The following is a 14,762-nucleotide window of genomic DNA, read 5'->3' as shown; positions in this document are numbered from 1 at the left end:
ATATTGACAGCTCAGTCTGCATAGAAATTCCACTCTGGACAATTAACATCCACAGCCAATCATTAAAACCAATGGAAAATTGTTTGTGTGGAGGATTGATGAGTCTGGCTCCCACGCAAGAGGCTGTAGTTTGAGTCCCACCACAGACTAACATACACACTAAGGTTAACATCTGTATTAACATAACAGCAGTCTGTCCCTGATTTGGTTACTTACAGTCAGGTCCATAAATATTGGGACATCGACACAATTCTAATCTTTTTGGCTCTATACACCACCACAATGGATTTGAAATGAAACGAACAAGATGTGCTTTAACTGCAGACTTTCAGCTTTAATTTGAGGGTATTTACATCCAAATCAGGTGAACGGTGTAGGAATTACAACAGTTTGTATATGTGCCTCCCACAGGGACCAAAAGTAATGGGACAATTTAACAATCATAAATCATACTTTCACTTTTTAATATTTGGTTGCAAATCCTTTGCAGTCAATTACAGCCTGAAGTCTGGAACGCATAGACATCACCAGACGCTGGGTTTCATCCCTGGTGATGCTCTGCCAGGCCTCTACTGCAACTGTCTTCAGTTCCTGCTTGTTCTTGGGGCATTTTCCCTTCAGTTTTATCTTCAGCAAGTGAAATGCATGCTCAATCGGATTCAGGTCAGGTGATTGACTTGGCCATTGCATAACATTCCACTTCTTTCCCTTAAAAAACTCTTTGGTTGCTTTCGCAGTATGCTTCGGGTCTTTGTCCATCTGCACTGTGAAGTGCCGTCCAATGAGTTCTGAAGCATTTGGCTTAATATGAGCTGATAATATTGCCCGAAACACTTCAGAATTCATCCTGCTGCTTTTGTCATCAGTCACATCATCAATAAATACAAGGGAACCAGTTCCATTGGCAGCCATACATGCACACGCCATGACACTACCACCACCATGCTTCACTGATGAGGTGGTATGCTTTGGATCATGAGCAGTTCCTTTCCTTCTCCATACTCTTCTCTTCCCATCACTCTGGTACAAGTTGATCTTTGTCTTATCTGTCCAAAGGATGTTGTTCCAGAACTGTGAAGGCTTTTTTAGATGTTGTTGGCAAACTGTAATCTGGCCTTCCTGTTTTTGAGGCTCACCAATGATTTACATCTTGTGGTGAACCCTCTGTATTCACTCTGGTGAATTCTTCTCTTGATTGTTGACTTTGACACACATACACCTACCTCCTGGAGAGTGTTCTTGATCTGGCCAACTGTTGTGAAGGGTGTTTTCTTCACCAGGGAAAGAATTCTTCGGTCATCCACCACAGTTGTTTTCCGTGGTCTTCCGAGTCTTTTGGTGTTGCTGAGCTCACCGGTGCGTTCTTTCTTTTTAAGAATGTTCCAAACAATTGATTTGGCCACACCTAATGTTTTTGCTATCTCTCTGATGGGTTTGTTTTGATTTTTCAGCCTAATGGTGGCTTACTTCACTGATAGTGACAGCTCTTTGGATCTCATATTGAGAGTTGACAACAACAGATTCCAAATGCAAATAGCACACTTGAAATTAACTCTAGACCTTTTATCTGCTCCTTGTAAATGGGATAATGAGGGAATAACACACACCTGGCCATGGAACAGCTGAGCAGTCAATTGTCCCATTACTTTTGGTCCCTTAAAAAGTGGGAGGCACATATACAAACTGTTGTAATTCCTACACCGTTCACCTGATTTGGATGTAAATACCCTCAAATTAAAGCTGAAAGTCTGCAGTTGAATCACATCTTGTTCGTTTCATTTCAAATCCATTGTGGTGGTGTATAGAGCCAAAAAGATTAGAATCGTGTCGATGTCCCAATATTAATGGACCTGACTGTAAATCCAACCATACGGTATCCGTTGTTCATTGCACCACATTCATTACTTATTGCTGATTAAAATTCTGCAAACATACCATACCATAATGGCCATGTGCAGATATTGTATAAATGTGCACTTCGGAAACAATACATCTTTTAACCCGGGGTTTGGTGAAATGTCCAATATGTTATTGTCTGGAGATTTGGTTGAAAACAATTAAGTTCAGAAAACCCCTCCTATGAGTTGGCTCATGAAATTAGATTAGAATGAAGAATAATGTTTATGTAGGCTTGTATGTTTGTACCTTTTGGGATTCAGTTTAGCTGTGGTGTAAAGGCTCACAAAACATTAACTGTGGCCAAGGTTCACATTTCACAAATGTCTAGTTCAAACTAATAAAAACCAAAAAAGAAAAAAAGCCTTGCTCTTGGTTAGAGCAGTGGTGAGCAAGTTAACTTTGTGAGTCCACCTCTGAGAATGTGCCACACTCCAGCAGAGCAGAAGTGGAATTCCACGTCTGCAATTATTGAACAACAGGGTGCAAAAAAGGTTCTGAGCTGGAAAAGAGGAACGAGTGGGGGGAGTGGGTAAAACCAAGTGAAGGGTGAAAAGTTAAACAACAGCTGATAAAGCACTAAGTCATAGCCAAATCCATTTTTATGTTTCTGTTTACTTCATTCTAAAAGAAACAGACAGGGGTATACTGTAAATGAGATGATACACAACATTGGAGGAGGTAAATATTAGAGAAAGAAATGGCATGGTAAATAAACATAGGCATCAGAAGGGAATTTGAACTCTCAGCAAACTGGGGTTGCTTAGTACAGGAGACAGCACACAGTACAGTACATCCTTCAGAGTCAATAATACAACGACTCTGTCATTCACACAAAATCATATCGGCACTTAACAAAACAAAATGAATCTACTTGGTATATCCTCAATCCAGGCTACATGGAAGTGGGCACACAGCTTCTTACAAACAGTGGCATAAGGCATTAAGTAGAAGATCTATTATGTGCATGTATTGTTGTTTCATAAATGGTACTGAAAGTGGCTTCACATTCATTTTCAGAAATCCAACAGTAGAAAACTGCATACAGAACGGCTGTGGATGTGCATCCCTCAGATGGGATGGAAGACTATAAGGAATCCTTGTGGTGAAAAACATCCATGTGCACAAACATGTGTTATAAGGCACTGTAGTAAAACATTATATGTGTAGTAAAAAAGAAGAACATAGTAGGTGGTATATACACCTGGGCAATTTTAACATGTTATAGAAAACATACCCTGAATGACTCTCTCCCAAAGTCAACAACACAGACAAGACAAGGATATCATCTTTCTCAATCCCCCAAAACATCTAATTCATGAAAACTCCCCAAACAAATTTAACAAAGTTAATTTCATCAAAGACTCTAATTTATGCTGATGCGATATGCTTGAAAAGCTGCTGTTCATTCCTTCTTGTCTGTTTTGAATTCCTCAGTGAGAGGGTTTTGTCTGTCGACAGAACCTAAACCATGGTAAGGCCAGAAGACTCTCCCAAACTACAAGTACTGCTCCCTTTTCTCTGGTGGGGTACTTTTAACATTTGGTCTGCAATTCAAAAGGAAAAAAAGACATGTTTCAGTTAAAGTACAGTCACAGTGAACAAAATAAACCCAAAGGTACATTAACAAAAACACCCAGAGGTCATAGGATATAAGTGAAATCATGAATCAGCGCAACAAACCTACAACCTGCTTCAACTCATTGTTAACTTTCAGCCAATAAGTGGACAGAAGTGGTGGGGTAGGAGTTGGGGATGAGGGTAACAGAGGTGTAGTAGAGGGTCAACACCCCATTTCTTAAAGAAAAGGTCTGATCACATATCTTTTATGAGTCCATATTTACAGAATAGGCTCAGACGGTGAGCGACAATGGGAGAGGACAGTAGATCTTGGTTCCCATTAAAAATGATAAGGTGCAGATGTAGTACTGAGAAACAGGGGAATCGTCTACTACGAGAGGTCCAAATTTGAGGTCAGAGAGGTAAAAGGGAAAAAAGAAGGGGAAGACAGTGGTTGGACAGTCGGACAGTCCTCGATAAAAAGGCGGGGGCTGATCAGTCAGGGAAACTAGTTTCACTCAACAACTCTGCCCTGAATTAGAGGAGAGAAGAAGACAGTCAGAAAAGAACAGGATAAGACAACAGAAGGGGATAACAGAGACACATCAAGACCTCTCGGCTTGCCACAGCGTTACAGAGATAGTGGGATGATTAGGATGTTAGCAAAAAGGGTGAGGAGTGTGAAGGGCTAGGACTCAACAGGTTAGAGATTAGTCCTGATTGGCTGACTAATGAAATTAAAAAACAGATTTGTAGTATTGTACTGTAGTTAGCTGTAATTCTGAAGTTATTTGACGTTGATTATGTATGCTGTATGATTGATGCCACACTAAGTAGAGAGAGGTTAGCTTAGCATAAAATTTGGAAGGTCAGCGTAAAATTTGAAGGGGGGGTGGGGGGCAGCTTTTCCATCTGTCCAAACGTTACAAAACCTCAGTTGTCTTTTTGTTTTACTTTTGGAGAACCAGACAACTGCATTTTGTTTGGATTTCCCATAATGTCGAACCATTTTTTCAAGTATGCTTCCTTATCTTTGGACGCAGCTTTACAGGTAGTTTTTTATACTTGTTGTTGAACAGTCCCTATTCAAAGCACAGCTGCTACTGGCAGACCAGTGGCGCTTGACATCCCTCTTTATTTAAAGGGCTGGGAGGGGGGATTTCCTATAGACCTAAAACCTCCCCCCAATCCCACAATAATAAAGCTCTCCACAAACAAGTGTCTCCCAAGAAGAGAGACTGTATGGCCAGGAAATCGGGCGACTGGGACCTATTCTGAGAAAAGTTAATGGCTTTATTATCTGGAACAGTGATGGAACAGCTCTTTCAGAAACACAAATGAGGGCACAAGTGATGGGGGAGCATCAAGGGGGAACTCAAGAGCCAATTTAGCTCTGCAGTTGAGTTTTACAGGCTCTAATGTGGGGTTAGCTGCACGTATCTATTGTACTTCATCTGTATAGAGTAGACACTGGTTTGCAAGGCACTTGTTGCTACTATATGTGAACAATCAAACCGTGTCTGCTGAGTTTAAGTAAAATATATGTTTTCTGCTATATTACTTTATAGCTGTGCTTTAGGCTTTGTGGTGGCTTATAGTCAGCTGTGAAATAACACTGTGCTAGTCTCATATAGTAGTTTATGATTCCCAGTAAGATTCTACTTTGATCAGAGGTCTGTGAAATAGCTTAAATCTTCCATGTTGGTTTGGTTATACAAGAGATTATGAGATGAGGGAGTGTATGAATCTGGAATGATTGTGTTAGTAAATGGAGCGTTATGATATGTGTTGATGAGAAGCTCCACTTTCTCTTGGTGCTGAGTATAATGGCAAAGAGATAGTCAACAGCATACACACTCATTAAAGGATAAACAGACACCTTCAGCTAATAATTCACCTCCACTCCTGCAGTTCAGATTGTGTCCCCGTGTGCAGCTGTTATCTGGTGATAGGTGTGTAAAACAGGACTATCAGGGAAGTTGCTCGTTTCAAACTGAGGAAGTTGCTCAGCTGTTACAAAATGGCTGCCTGGAGCCCTCATTACACAGAGCACTGAACAACACCTGCTTCTTTGCTGTCACTCATTCTGGTTGGTTTAATCGCTCGTAAATTTCTCCATCAGCCCCATAGCTGCAGAGTTACTTGTGAATTTTTTATAGTCTGATTCCAGTGTTGTCTTAAATCATCGTACATAAATTTTACTAGTTTCACGACAATCTGAAGTAAATAAAAGAGACTAAACCATTCTTTGTCTGAATTTTACCGACAATGCATAAGGTACGAGATATACTCTTTCCTCATTTGCATAGCGGTTTCTGCTTTTCCTTCAACAACCTGACTGCACCAGTGGAGTATGAATACACAAAGAAACATGGAAGCAAACCACTAATGCAGCTCCAACCAGAAAAGCATAGGACATGCCAGTAAGAGTTTGGCAGCACTGTCTTTTTAGCTCCATGCTCACATTCTCTGCAGTGACATACACTTAGATTTGCCTTGTCAACTACCCTAAAAGTTGGAACCAAGAAACGAATTATTTAAGTTATTTAATTTAGTTTTCTATTCATCTCTACGCTAATATAGAGTACATAAATAATGACATGAAGGTACATGAGATGTTTCCATTCACATGCTCACAAATACTTCACGTTTGTAGCTCTTTTAGCAACAAGAACACATCCTACTGGTGAATAACAACGTATGGGGTATGTTTCTGCATATGATGTGTGTGAGTGCTATTATATGAGTGTATACATGTTTATACATGATAGTTTTGTTTTAGCAAGCGTAATTGTATTGTTTTAGCAGGGGGTGGTGCCCAGCGTGTCCTCTGCTCTCTGATTGGGTGACTGCTGGAAGTGGGTGGGGTTTACACGTACTCCCTGGCTGTGGAAGGCTGTGATTGGCGGTAGTATTGCTGCCCTCGCATGTCGTCTTTGGAGCAGGAGCAGCACAGCAAGGAGCCACCCAGGACCGTCAGGCTAGCCGCTGCCCAGCCGACGAACAGGGCTGAGCCAAACTCATACCTGTACGGGAAATAGGGAAAATTAGGAACAAGTACAGAGGCTTTGTGTTAGAGGTCTCACTGACGTCAGTTCAGCTAGCTTAAACTAGCTTGAGTTCAAAAACAACAAAGTGTCACTGCTCTGAAGTGTGCTTGGTAGCTAGTTATTGGTTATGGCTATCTGTATTAATTTACCATAATTAAGTGTTAATAACTAAATGCTGGAGATGTTTATCTTTTATAATTTGGAAATGAATAACCTGCCCATGCTCATTATCCAAAAATGGCTAACATTAGCTGACAGCGGCTAAACAAAGTCACAGTCAGTCACATTTTTTAAAGCCATAATCTCAGGTATATTGTATATTTTTTTTCTTTTCTTTTTTTTTTACTAGCGTGGAGCGTGGAGGTCTTAGAAACAGAATCAAGGAATATTTGTGAGCTATAATTAACAACTGTTGGCTCATTTTAATCTGATATAATTGGAACCATTTGCAATTGGTGGCGAACACGTTTCTCAGTTAAAATTAGCAACGGACACTGAACTGAACTGATACTGAAGTGATTACTATTGCGTATAATTTGAAACAGTTAGTAAATTAATATAACCTAATTTAATTAGCCATCATTTGGAAATGATATCAAATAAAGCTGAAAATGTTCAGGAAGGAAATCAGGAAGTGTGAGCAGCTAATGCTAACCATTTTCAGTATCCATACATATGAGTTTTGGATGAGGAAGTCATGTTTCAAGACTCTGACCACAGTTTGACTGTAGAATATATAGTTATAATTTGGTTTTAGTGGCTGCAGTTTTCAAGAAACTGAACAGGAAATAAAGCAGGACTTAGGGAGAATTGAGAGGATGTCTTGCTTTTAATTTTGATCCTATTTTCCTTTTCCCAAATCCTCATTTTATTTTATTAGACTGACTGACCGAACAAAAAATTAAAAATCCTGTCTCTCTTCTGTCTCTGTCTCTTTCTATTTGTTTAATCTGCCTGATTGTGTGTTTTTTGGGATACTGTGCATATTGTGACAGTAGTAACTTGTATGTGGCGTCTTAAAGTCTTAGGAATATTAAGACTTTGGGCACCATTATCACAGTCATTCATATTTGTTCCATGCTCTACATACCTGGCGTTGGGTGGCGTGTTTGGGTTGAAGAACTGATAGGACACCTGAGTGGCATACCAGGACACAGACACCAATGTGCATAGGCCTGTAGAGTGACAGAAAGATTATTCTCCGCACTTATTAAGCCTGCAAACACCGTAGCTACAGCAACACACAAATGAATTGGTGGTGTTCCTTGTTTATGTCTGAGGTCGGCAGCTCAAGATTCTAAAATGACCACTTCCTGTTTACAGTGAAGACTCTTAATTACTCAGGAGACCCCGAGTGAGATATTGAGGCTAGAAAATTGCCAGACCACTCTTGTTAAACGCACTGATTGCAGAAGATTCTGAGTTTACTTTTGCTTGCAAATTAAACTAAATATTAAAAGACGTCAGCAGAAATCCCACCTGCGAGCAGGAAGAGAGCTCCTCCGGTCACAGCGATGCGAGTCTTTGTGGTTGGGTTGTTATCTCCCACCTTGGTGCACTTCATGCCCACCACGCTGACAATGATGCCGATAAAACCCAGCAGTACTGACACCACCATAAGGGCCCGGCATGTCTGGATGTGGACTAGATAAAGAAGAAGAAAGGATGAGGCGCCAACCACAGGGGAAGCATGGGACGGAGTATGATACAATAGAAGATAAGAAATGAAATTGAGGCAAAGAGAGGGAGGAAAGTGATGACGGGATGAGAAAACAAAGAGCCTTTCAGATCATCACTTGGAAAAACGCAAACATTTATGAACAAAGTGATAATTATAAGGGAATTAAGCTACACATGCTATGCAAGATTGATGGGACCGCATGCACTCATGATAGAAATGTCATCAGGGACAGTCCACCACTGTCCTACTTTCCAGAGCAGGGTAATTCCAGCTTTTTTATTTTCCAGAGGTGACTTCTTGTCCAAGCTTTTGGACCTTAAATGATCCTCCAAATATTCTCCACATCATTCCATTGTGGTTTTGCCTTCTCAAAAATCTATTGCACTGCCCACACAGGCCTTAGCTCACACATAACTCAGTGGGAGGAACATATTTACACATATTTACACACACATATGTACAAAGCACAATATTGGCACAGATACGATGGATGTAGGTGGATTGGGCACAGATGAAACTCTCTGGCACAGAGCGGCTGTAGGAGGGCCTGCTTTACATGTTTCACACAGTGGGATTACTGTGGCTTTGTCACAAAGCGAGATTGTTTTCGCGGGGCCGTCGCCACAGCGATCAGACGGCCTCAACCACAGCCGCTCACAGACGTGTAAACGCGAAAGCAATGCTAAGAGCTCAATAATACTGTCAAAATACTGATGGAGTGTCTAACGAGGCAATTATTCACAGCAGCGGTAGTAAACATGCAAATTCCAATATCAAAATCCGGATATCTGACAAAGCTGACAAATATGGTAATTAAAATAAAGAAGAGAGCTTTTCATGCAGGTCTCACAACCAAGGTCGCACGCAGTAGTTCAGAATGACAAAATTTAAACCTGCAGCTACATCACAGAAGGCAGGCAAGAATTAAATTACACTTACAACACAAACAGAATTGGAGAGAGTGACAATAAGCTTTAGGAAGACAATTAATTACAGTTTATTTTCTATCCAAAAGAAGTTCACACCAAACATAAAAGAATTTAACAGTCTCTCAAATCAATCTTCATTCAAGGTAGATACTGTAGCAATATTTCTGGAGCCTTCAAATGCATCTCACAGCTCCTCAAAATAGACAGTAAGTGGATTCTGCAAGGCAAAGAATGAACTTTCCGACTTCTGTGGCATTATTTGATATAGTTAGGCTTTTCTGAGCTTGTGAGCACAGTCTTTAAATCTCAAGCAAATAGCATATAATAGTAAAATAGTTGCTGTAAGCTGATCAAACTGTGTTTACAGTGTCGAGAAAGAGATAGTTCTTGCTTTACTAGCTGCTATTAGAATAGAATAAAGTTTTAACCAGAGCACACTGTCTTCGAATTATGATGGTAAATGGACCTTGAGTTTGCGTTTTATGAAGCTACTGTTTCTGAGGTACATAATGCACAGAATAGAATAGAATAGAAGGCTATAATTTAAAAAGAATCACTTAAAAATGAACTGCTGTACAACAGCTTGAGATGGAAGCCAGTCATCATTTGTCACTGTGACGAAAACGCACACAACATCATTCATGGTACATCAAGGAAGCAGCATTTCAGAAGCTGATCTGAAGAGACTTATGAGGGGAGAAGAGGATGGGACAATCTTTGAAGTCTGATTTATGGCTCCAGTGCTCCCTTTGATGGAATATCTGAACAGCCTTCAACAGAGAGAGGTTTGATTCTTTTGCTGTTGTTGTTTTTCAGCCGCTCTCTTTACTTCTTGGGGTGTACAGGCTAAATGACACCCATGACACCGGTGACAAACCACACGGGCGGTCGGGGGCCTTTGGGGTAAAGGAGAGGCTAGAAGGAGGGAGGGTGGTGGTCGTGGGCTGGGCCTCTCTTTCCATTGCAAGGGTTGGCAGTGCCAGCCACAAGCTTTCAATGAGTGTGTGTGCTTGCCGTTGTGTGTGTGTGTGTGTGTGGAGGCACTGTGAGGTCCCATTGTGAGGTCACTTGTGACTGTGTTTGTACGTAATTTCTGTTTGCCCACTCACTGCTCAACTCAAACACTACACTTACTATAAATTGACACATCCAGCCCTTTTACAATGCAGTTTCAACTCAAAGCACAAACTTCATTTAGTCAGAATTTCATTTTAAATAATTTCCCTTTAGTTAGCTCTATTTCAAGTGGACTGGTTATTATCCCAGCGCTGCAGAAGTTGTTTTCCTTCTGTTCTGTTTGCTGCTTTTGCTGATTCTTAAGGGTCAAGAAGAAACTGTCAAAGCCAAGAAATCAAGACAATGATAAAATATTTGTTCCATGTAAAACCAATTATTATCACTGGTTGATGTGTGGATTTATGAACATTACACAATCTGACTGGTGCGTTTGGATGGCAAACTAAATAACTGTGAACTGTGAACTTGTTTGTGGACTATAACAAAAGTGTCAAGCTGTTTATTTACATTTCCAGTGTATATGGTTGGAATTGTGACCAAATCTCATTAAAGGCTCAACACGGTAATTATTAACTGATCAAACAAAGTATTTCCCGTAGCTAAACCTCATATATCTTGTCCCTCTGTGCCACAGAGTCCAGTTTTCTGTCCAACATCAGAGAACAAACATGGCGGTTTTAGGTAATTTCGCCACAATGCCGCTGTTGTAAATACTTGGTGCTGTATCAAAAGTGTATTTCAACTCTCAGCTAAAAATATAGACCCCTTAAAAGGGGGTCTTAAATGTATTCAGTGGAGACAGTCAGCTAGTCCTGTAAGACATGTTGGTTTTCATATGTATATGGAAATTGTTATCCTCTTATAATTATCCTCTTATACCACACGGTTGATTGGATGGAGCAAATTTGGTGGCTGGATGGTTGATCTAAAGCAGCTGAACTGTTAAATTCTAATACATATAAATATCTCAACCTGGGCCTCATAATGGAAGCAAGGGCAATGTCAGAATTCAATGAGACTGAACGGATTGACAGAGGCAGGTCACTGTGTCTTCCACTCAGCGCTTCATCGTTTCTGGATGCAAAGCGCTGTCCTTTCAGCACCACCATCCACACTCTGCTCTTCTGACAGATGACAATCAATCTTCAAAGTCACCTGTCACGCCGGCCTCCATCTTCTTCCTGATAATAACACTCAGTAAACCTGAAGCACTTTCCACCACGTTGGCTTAACCGCATCAGCAGAGCGCAGCACAGTCTGGTGAACAATTAGACCCGCCATCACATGCTGCTCCTGCTGCTAACGTATCCAGGGGAGAAGAGCTCCTCCAGAACTTTTACTGCTGCATCAAGCCCATACCCGACGGGGCGTTTAATCAAGATTCAGACCCGCAGCGTAGACGCATGATTGGATCTGTCTGGGGGCACACCTGTAAAAATATCTTGTCGGTCAAGATGTTCGGTCATAGCTTGCCGTTAAGTGTTTGTCTCCACTCTGAATCCATACACACTGGGTGTACTAGTGGACAAACGGAACAATGCGTGCGTGTGGGGAAGACAGAATGCATTCTGGGAATAGCTCTGGTCTTTGGCTCAACACTGCCCCTTTCTTCTCCTAACAGCCCCTATTCATGTGCAAGGACAATACTCTGTTCTTATTGCTGCAATGTAGCAAAGGAGATGGGAAGATGGCAGATCAGCTGAGGCGCTCGGTCACACTGGAAATCTGTTGATATAATGACTCACCAAGACACCAAAATGTTTGCAAAGTGTCTCGTTTGTTGCTCCAAGGAGAGCGTGCCACAAGAGGAAAAAAACACAAAGAAAAGCAAACTCAAATTGTTTCATAAAAATGCCATCTGACCCCCCCGTCTACTACCACCCGCCCCCTCCTTGGTCTGTCATTAGAATCTCTAATAGGATGATTTAAGTAGGCAGTAGATGGATGGATAGATTCATATAATCTTTGTGCCATTAATTATGAGTCACTAGGTCCTGCTTACAGATTGGAGATGACAGGAGACTCATATTCTGAGCTAATTTATGTCTGAACCGCGCATTCCTCGCCCCCTCCCTATCCTCACACATTACGTGTCATGGTGTTTTGGAGTTTTAACAAAACAACCGAACGTCATCAGGGATGTGAACACCAGCATTTTAAGTGAGATTTACTGCTTGTGAACTTAATGCATCCCAGATAGCATTTAGAGCTGAGGAAGTTGTTTTCCTTCTGTTCTGTTTGAGCTGATTAAAGAAAAATGTGGGAGGCAATGAACAAGCCAACTACAAAAACTGTTGTGATTTGTAGCACAGCACCATAGATATTTCAAGGGGATGAATACGGGAAGACAAAGTGGGGCAAGAGGTGGACACAGAACTACCTCATCAGGTAGACGTAATGAAATAGGGTGTAGTAAACACAGAAAGAAGTTTGAAGAGACTGCGATTAAATTAGAGAAACCTTTCCTGGGGATGCATCAAGAGCAGATTATTAGAATGTTTAAATATTAATTGTGCTTTTCCATCATATGGCAAATTATTGAGTGATTATCACTCAATGGTTCCATATAAAATATCGGACCCGTCCAAGATTTAAGAGCTGAAGAAGAAACAACTTGGAAAACTCTTACTTTGAGCATTAATATAATCCCTTAAACGTTCATTTAAACAGCCGTGGAAAGTAACATCAGTGTGAACAGAGAAAGTGTAAGCTGCTAGAAGTTAGAGCGCCGGGGGTTGTCAAATTCAAACATTGTACTTACTGTCCAGCGAGAGCATGGAGTCAAAGATCTTGCACTGCACCTGCCCTGTGCTCTGCGAGGCACAGCTCATCCACAGCCCCTCGTAGAGACCCACGGCCGTGATGATGGCATCACCAGCATATGATGACTGCTTCCACTGGGGCAAGGCAGTGGTGGAGATGATTCCAATCCATCCGCCCAACGCCAGAAAATAACCCAACAGCTGGAGACCTGAATTGGCCATCCTTCTCTAGTGCTGTCCCTCTGTTTTCTATCTGGCTTTTTCTCTCCCTGCTTGACTCGCAATGGCCTTTCTTTTTTTACTGGAGGACTTTGATGCAACGCCCTTTCTCTGAGCAGTCTTTGTGGGCACACCTGCGACTTGTTTCACTGTTCTCTTGACTATCTGGTCCCTGTGAGCATCTCCTTCTGCCTGTCCGCCTTAACTGGCATTTGTAGAACTCTCCTCTTTTTCCTCGAGTCTAACTCTGTCCTCCTTTTTCTCTCCACGTCCTGGGTTGGGTTTTTCCCGTCAGTTGGGACAGCAAATTGATGTCTCCCCCTGTGTCCTGTCTGATTCCTTGGTCCCTCTGGGGATCAGTCAAAAGTGAAAGAAAGAGTTTCTGGCGGTCAGCAGTTCAGTTCATCAAGCATTGTCGCTGGGCTGCCCCAACCTCTGCATGGCTTCTTCCAATTCTCACTCACTCTCTCTCTCTCTGCTTCTCACTTACTTTCCCCCCACTACAATATTTCCATCTGCTCCAGGGCTTGAGTGGCTCAATGAGGGGTAGCAGGGAAAAAAAAAAAAGAGTAAAAAAAAAAAAAAGAACATGTGAACACAACAGGCTGACCATGAAGGGATGGGGAAAAGGGCTGGCCTGCGATTGGAGTTCACAGTGTTATAGGAACGCCTACTAGGAGGGAAGAGGGATTGGCTGACTGGGGAGAATGAGGACTGTTTCAAACAGAGAGAAAGAAAAAGCAAAAGATGTGGCTGAGGAGGGAAAGCACCACTAAAGTCACAATGAGGCAAAACTGTTCCAAACTGGCGATTGTCAATCAAAATAAACTTCAATATGCTGTTATATGCAAAATAAGCAAGAATAGGTTGCATTGACCCTTTAAAAAAGTTTGCCACCCCTAGCTGGAGGGGTTGAGGAGGTGCCGGTAAAGTGCAACAAACTCACGTAAATCAGCAACCAAACAATGCCCGACCTGAAAGGGACGTGTCACATCCAGACAGGCTCTCTGAAAATTATGGGCTGCACACACACATCGCCATGACAACCCCAACAAATGAAGAGAGAGAAAGAGAGAGCAAGTGAGAGTTCACCCAACTGTACATCCTGAAGAGCTGTAAACGCGGACACACTCGGTCCTTTTGTGTGTGTGTGGAGAGCGCAGAAAACTGTTTTCCCACAGCTGCGCGCCCCATCAGCTGGCCTTCTACTCAGCTCATTAAATTAGCTTCAGTTCACTCCAGACTAACTCGATAATTCTATTCTGTCAATTAGACCGTCGACACACTCGCTCTCAGAGACATGGCCGTTTTCTCACATCTGTAAGAGACATGTCTCACCCGCACCCTGCGTACACTCATAGCCGGTCCGCACAACGAGCATGTTCTTGCTCAGATTCTCCCAGCTGTTTTCAGTGGAATTAAAGCAACAGATGATAACTGGTTTATGTTTCTACTTTAATAAACATCCATTTTTTTCCACTTTTTGTCTGTTTTAATTCCTCTCTAACCTCTCCTACCAAATTAACCTTGAACTTGAACATCAAAAATCACATGACCTCACTTATCCATCAAGCATGAAACCCCTTCACTACACACATGCATTCATACATTAATCTGAGTAAAAAGAACCATACATGGAGGTAAAACC

General features: G+C 41.7%; 1 protein-coding gene across 1 annotated transcript; it reads right to left on the bottom strand.

Moving 5' to 3' along the window:
- Nucleotides 1-2,491: 2,491 nt before the first annotated feature.
- On the bottom strand, nt 2,492-13,658 carry cldn19 (claudin 19). The gene is made up of 5 exons (XM_084542857.1): nt 12,895-13,658; nt 7,986-8,150; nt 7,597-7,681; nt 6,336-6,482; nt 2,492-3,443 (listed from the first exon to the last, which is right to left on the bottom strand). The coding sequence occupies exons 1-5, from the start codon at nt 13,115-13,117 to the stop codon at nt 3,395-3,397; spliced, it is 669 nt and encodes a 222-aa protein (XP_084398983.1). The 5' UTR covers nt 13,118-13,658; the 3' UTR covers nt 2,492-3,394.
- Nucleotides 13,659-14,762: the final 1,104 nt, after the last annotated feature.

The sequence above is a fragment of the Chelon labrosus genome (genome assembly GCF_963514085.1).
Source record: "Chelon labrosus genome assembly, chromosome: 4".
Classification (NCBI taxonomy): domain Eukaryota; kingdom Metazoa; phylum Chordata; class Actinopteri; order Mugiliformes; family Mugilidae; genus Chelon; species Chelon labrosus.
This window is presented reverse-complemented; position numbering and strand designations above follow the sequence as displayed.

What these genes read in the sequence shown, in the direction of transcription:
- cldn19 (XM_084542857.1), bottom strand. Translation starts at nt 13,117, where the DNA reads ATGGCCAATTCAGGTCTCCAGCTGTTGGGTTATTTTCTGGCGTTGGGC. An exon ending in AACACGCCACCCAACGCCAG is followed by an intron (nt 6,483 to 7,596) that starts GTATGTAGAGCA and finishes TTTCCCGTACAG; the next exon opens with GTATGAGTTTGGCTCAGCCC. An exon ending in CAGCCTTCCACAGCCAGGGA is followed by an intron (nt 3,444 to 6,335) that starts GTACGTGTAAAC and finishes TTTGAATTGCAG; the next exon opens with ACCAAATGTTAAAAGTACCC.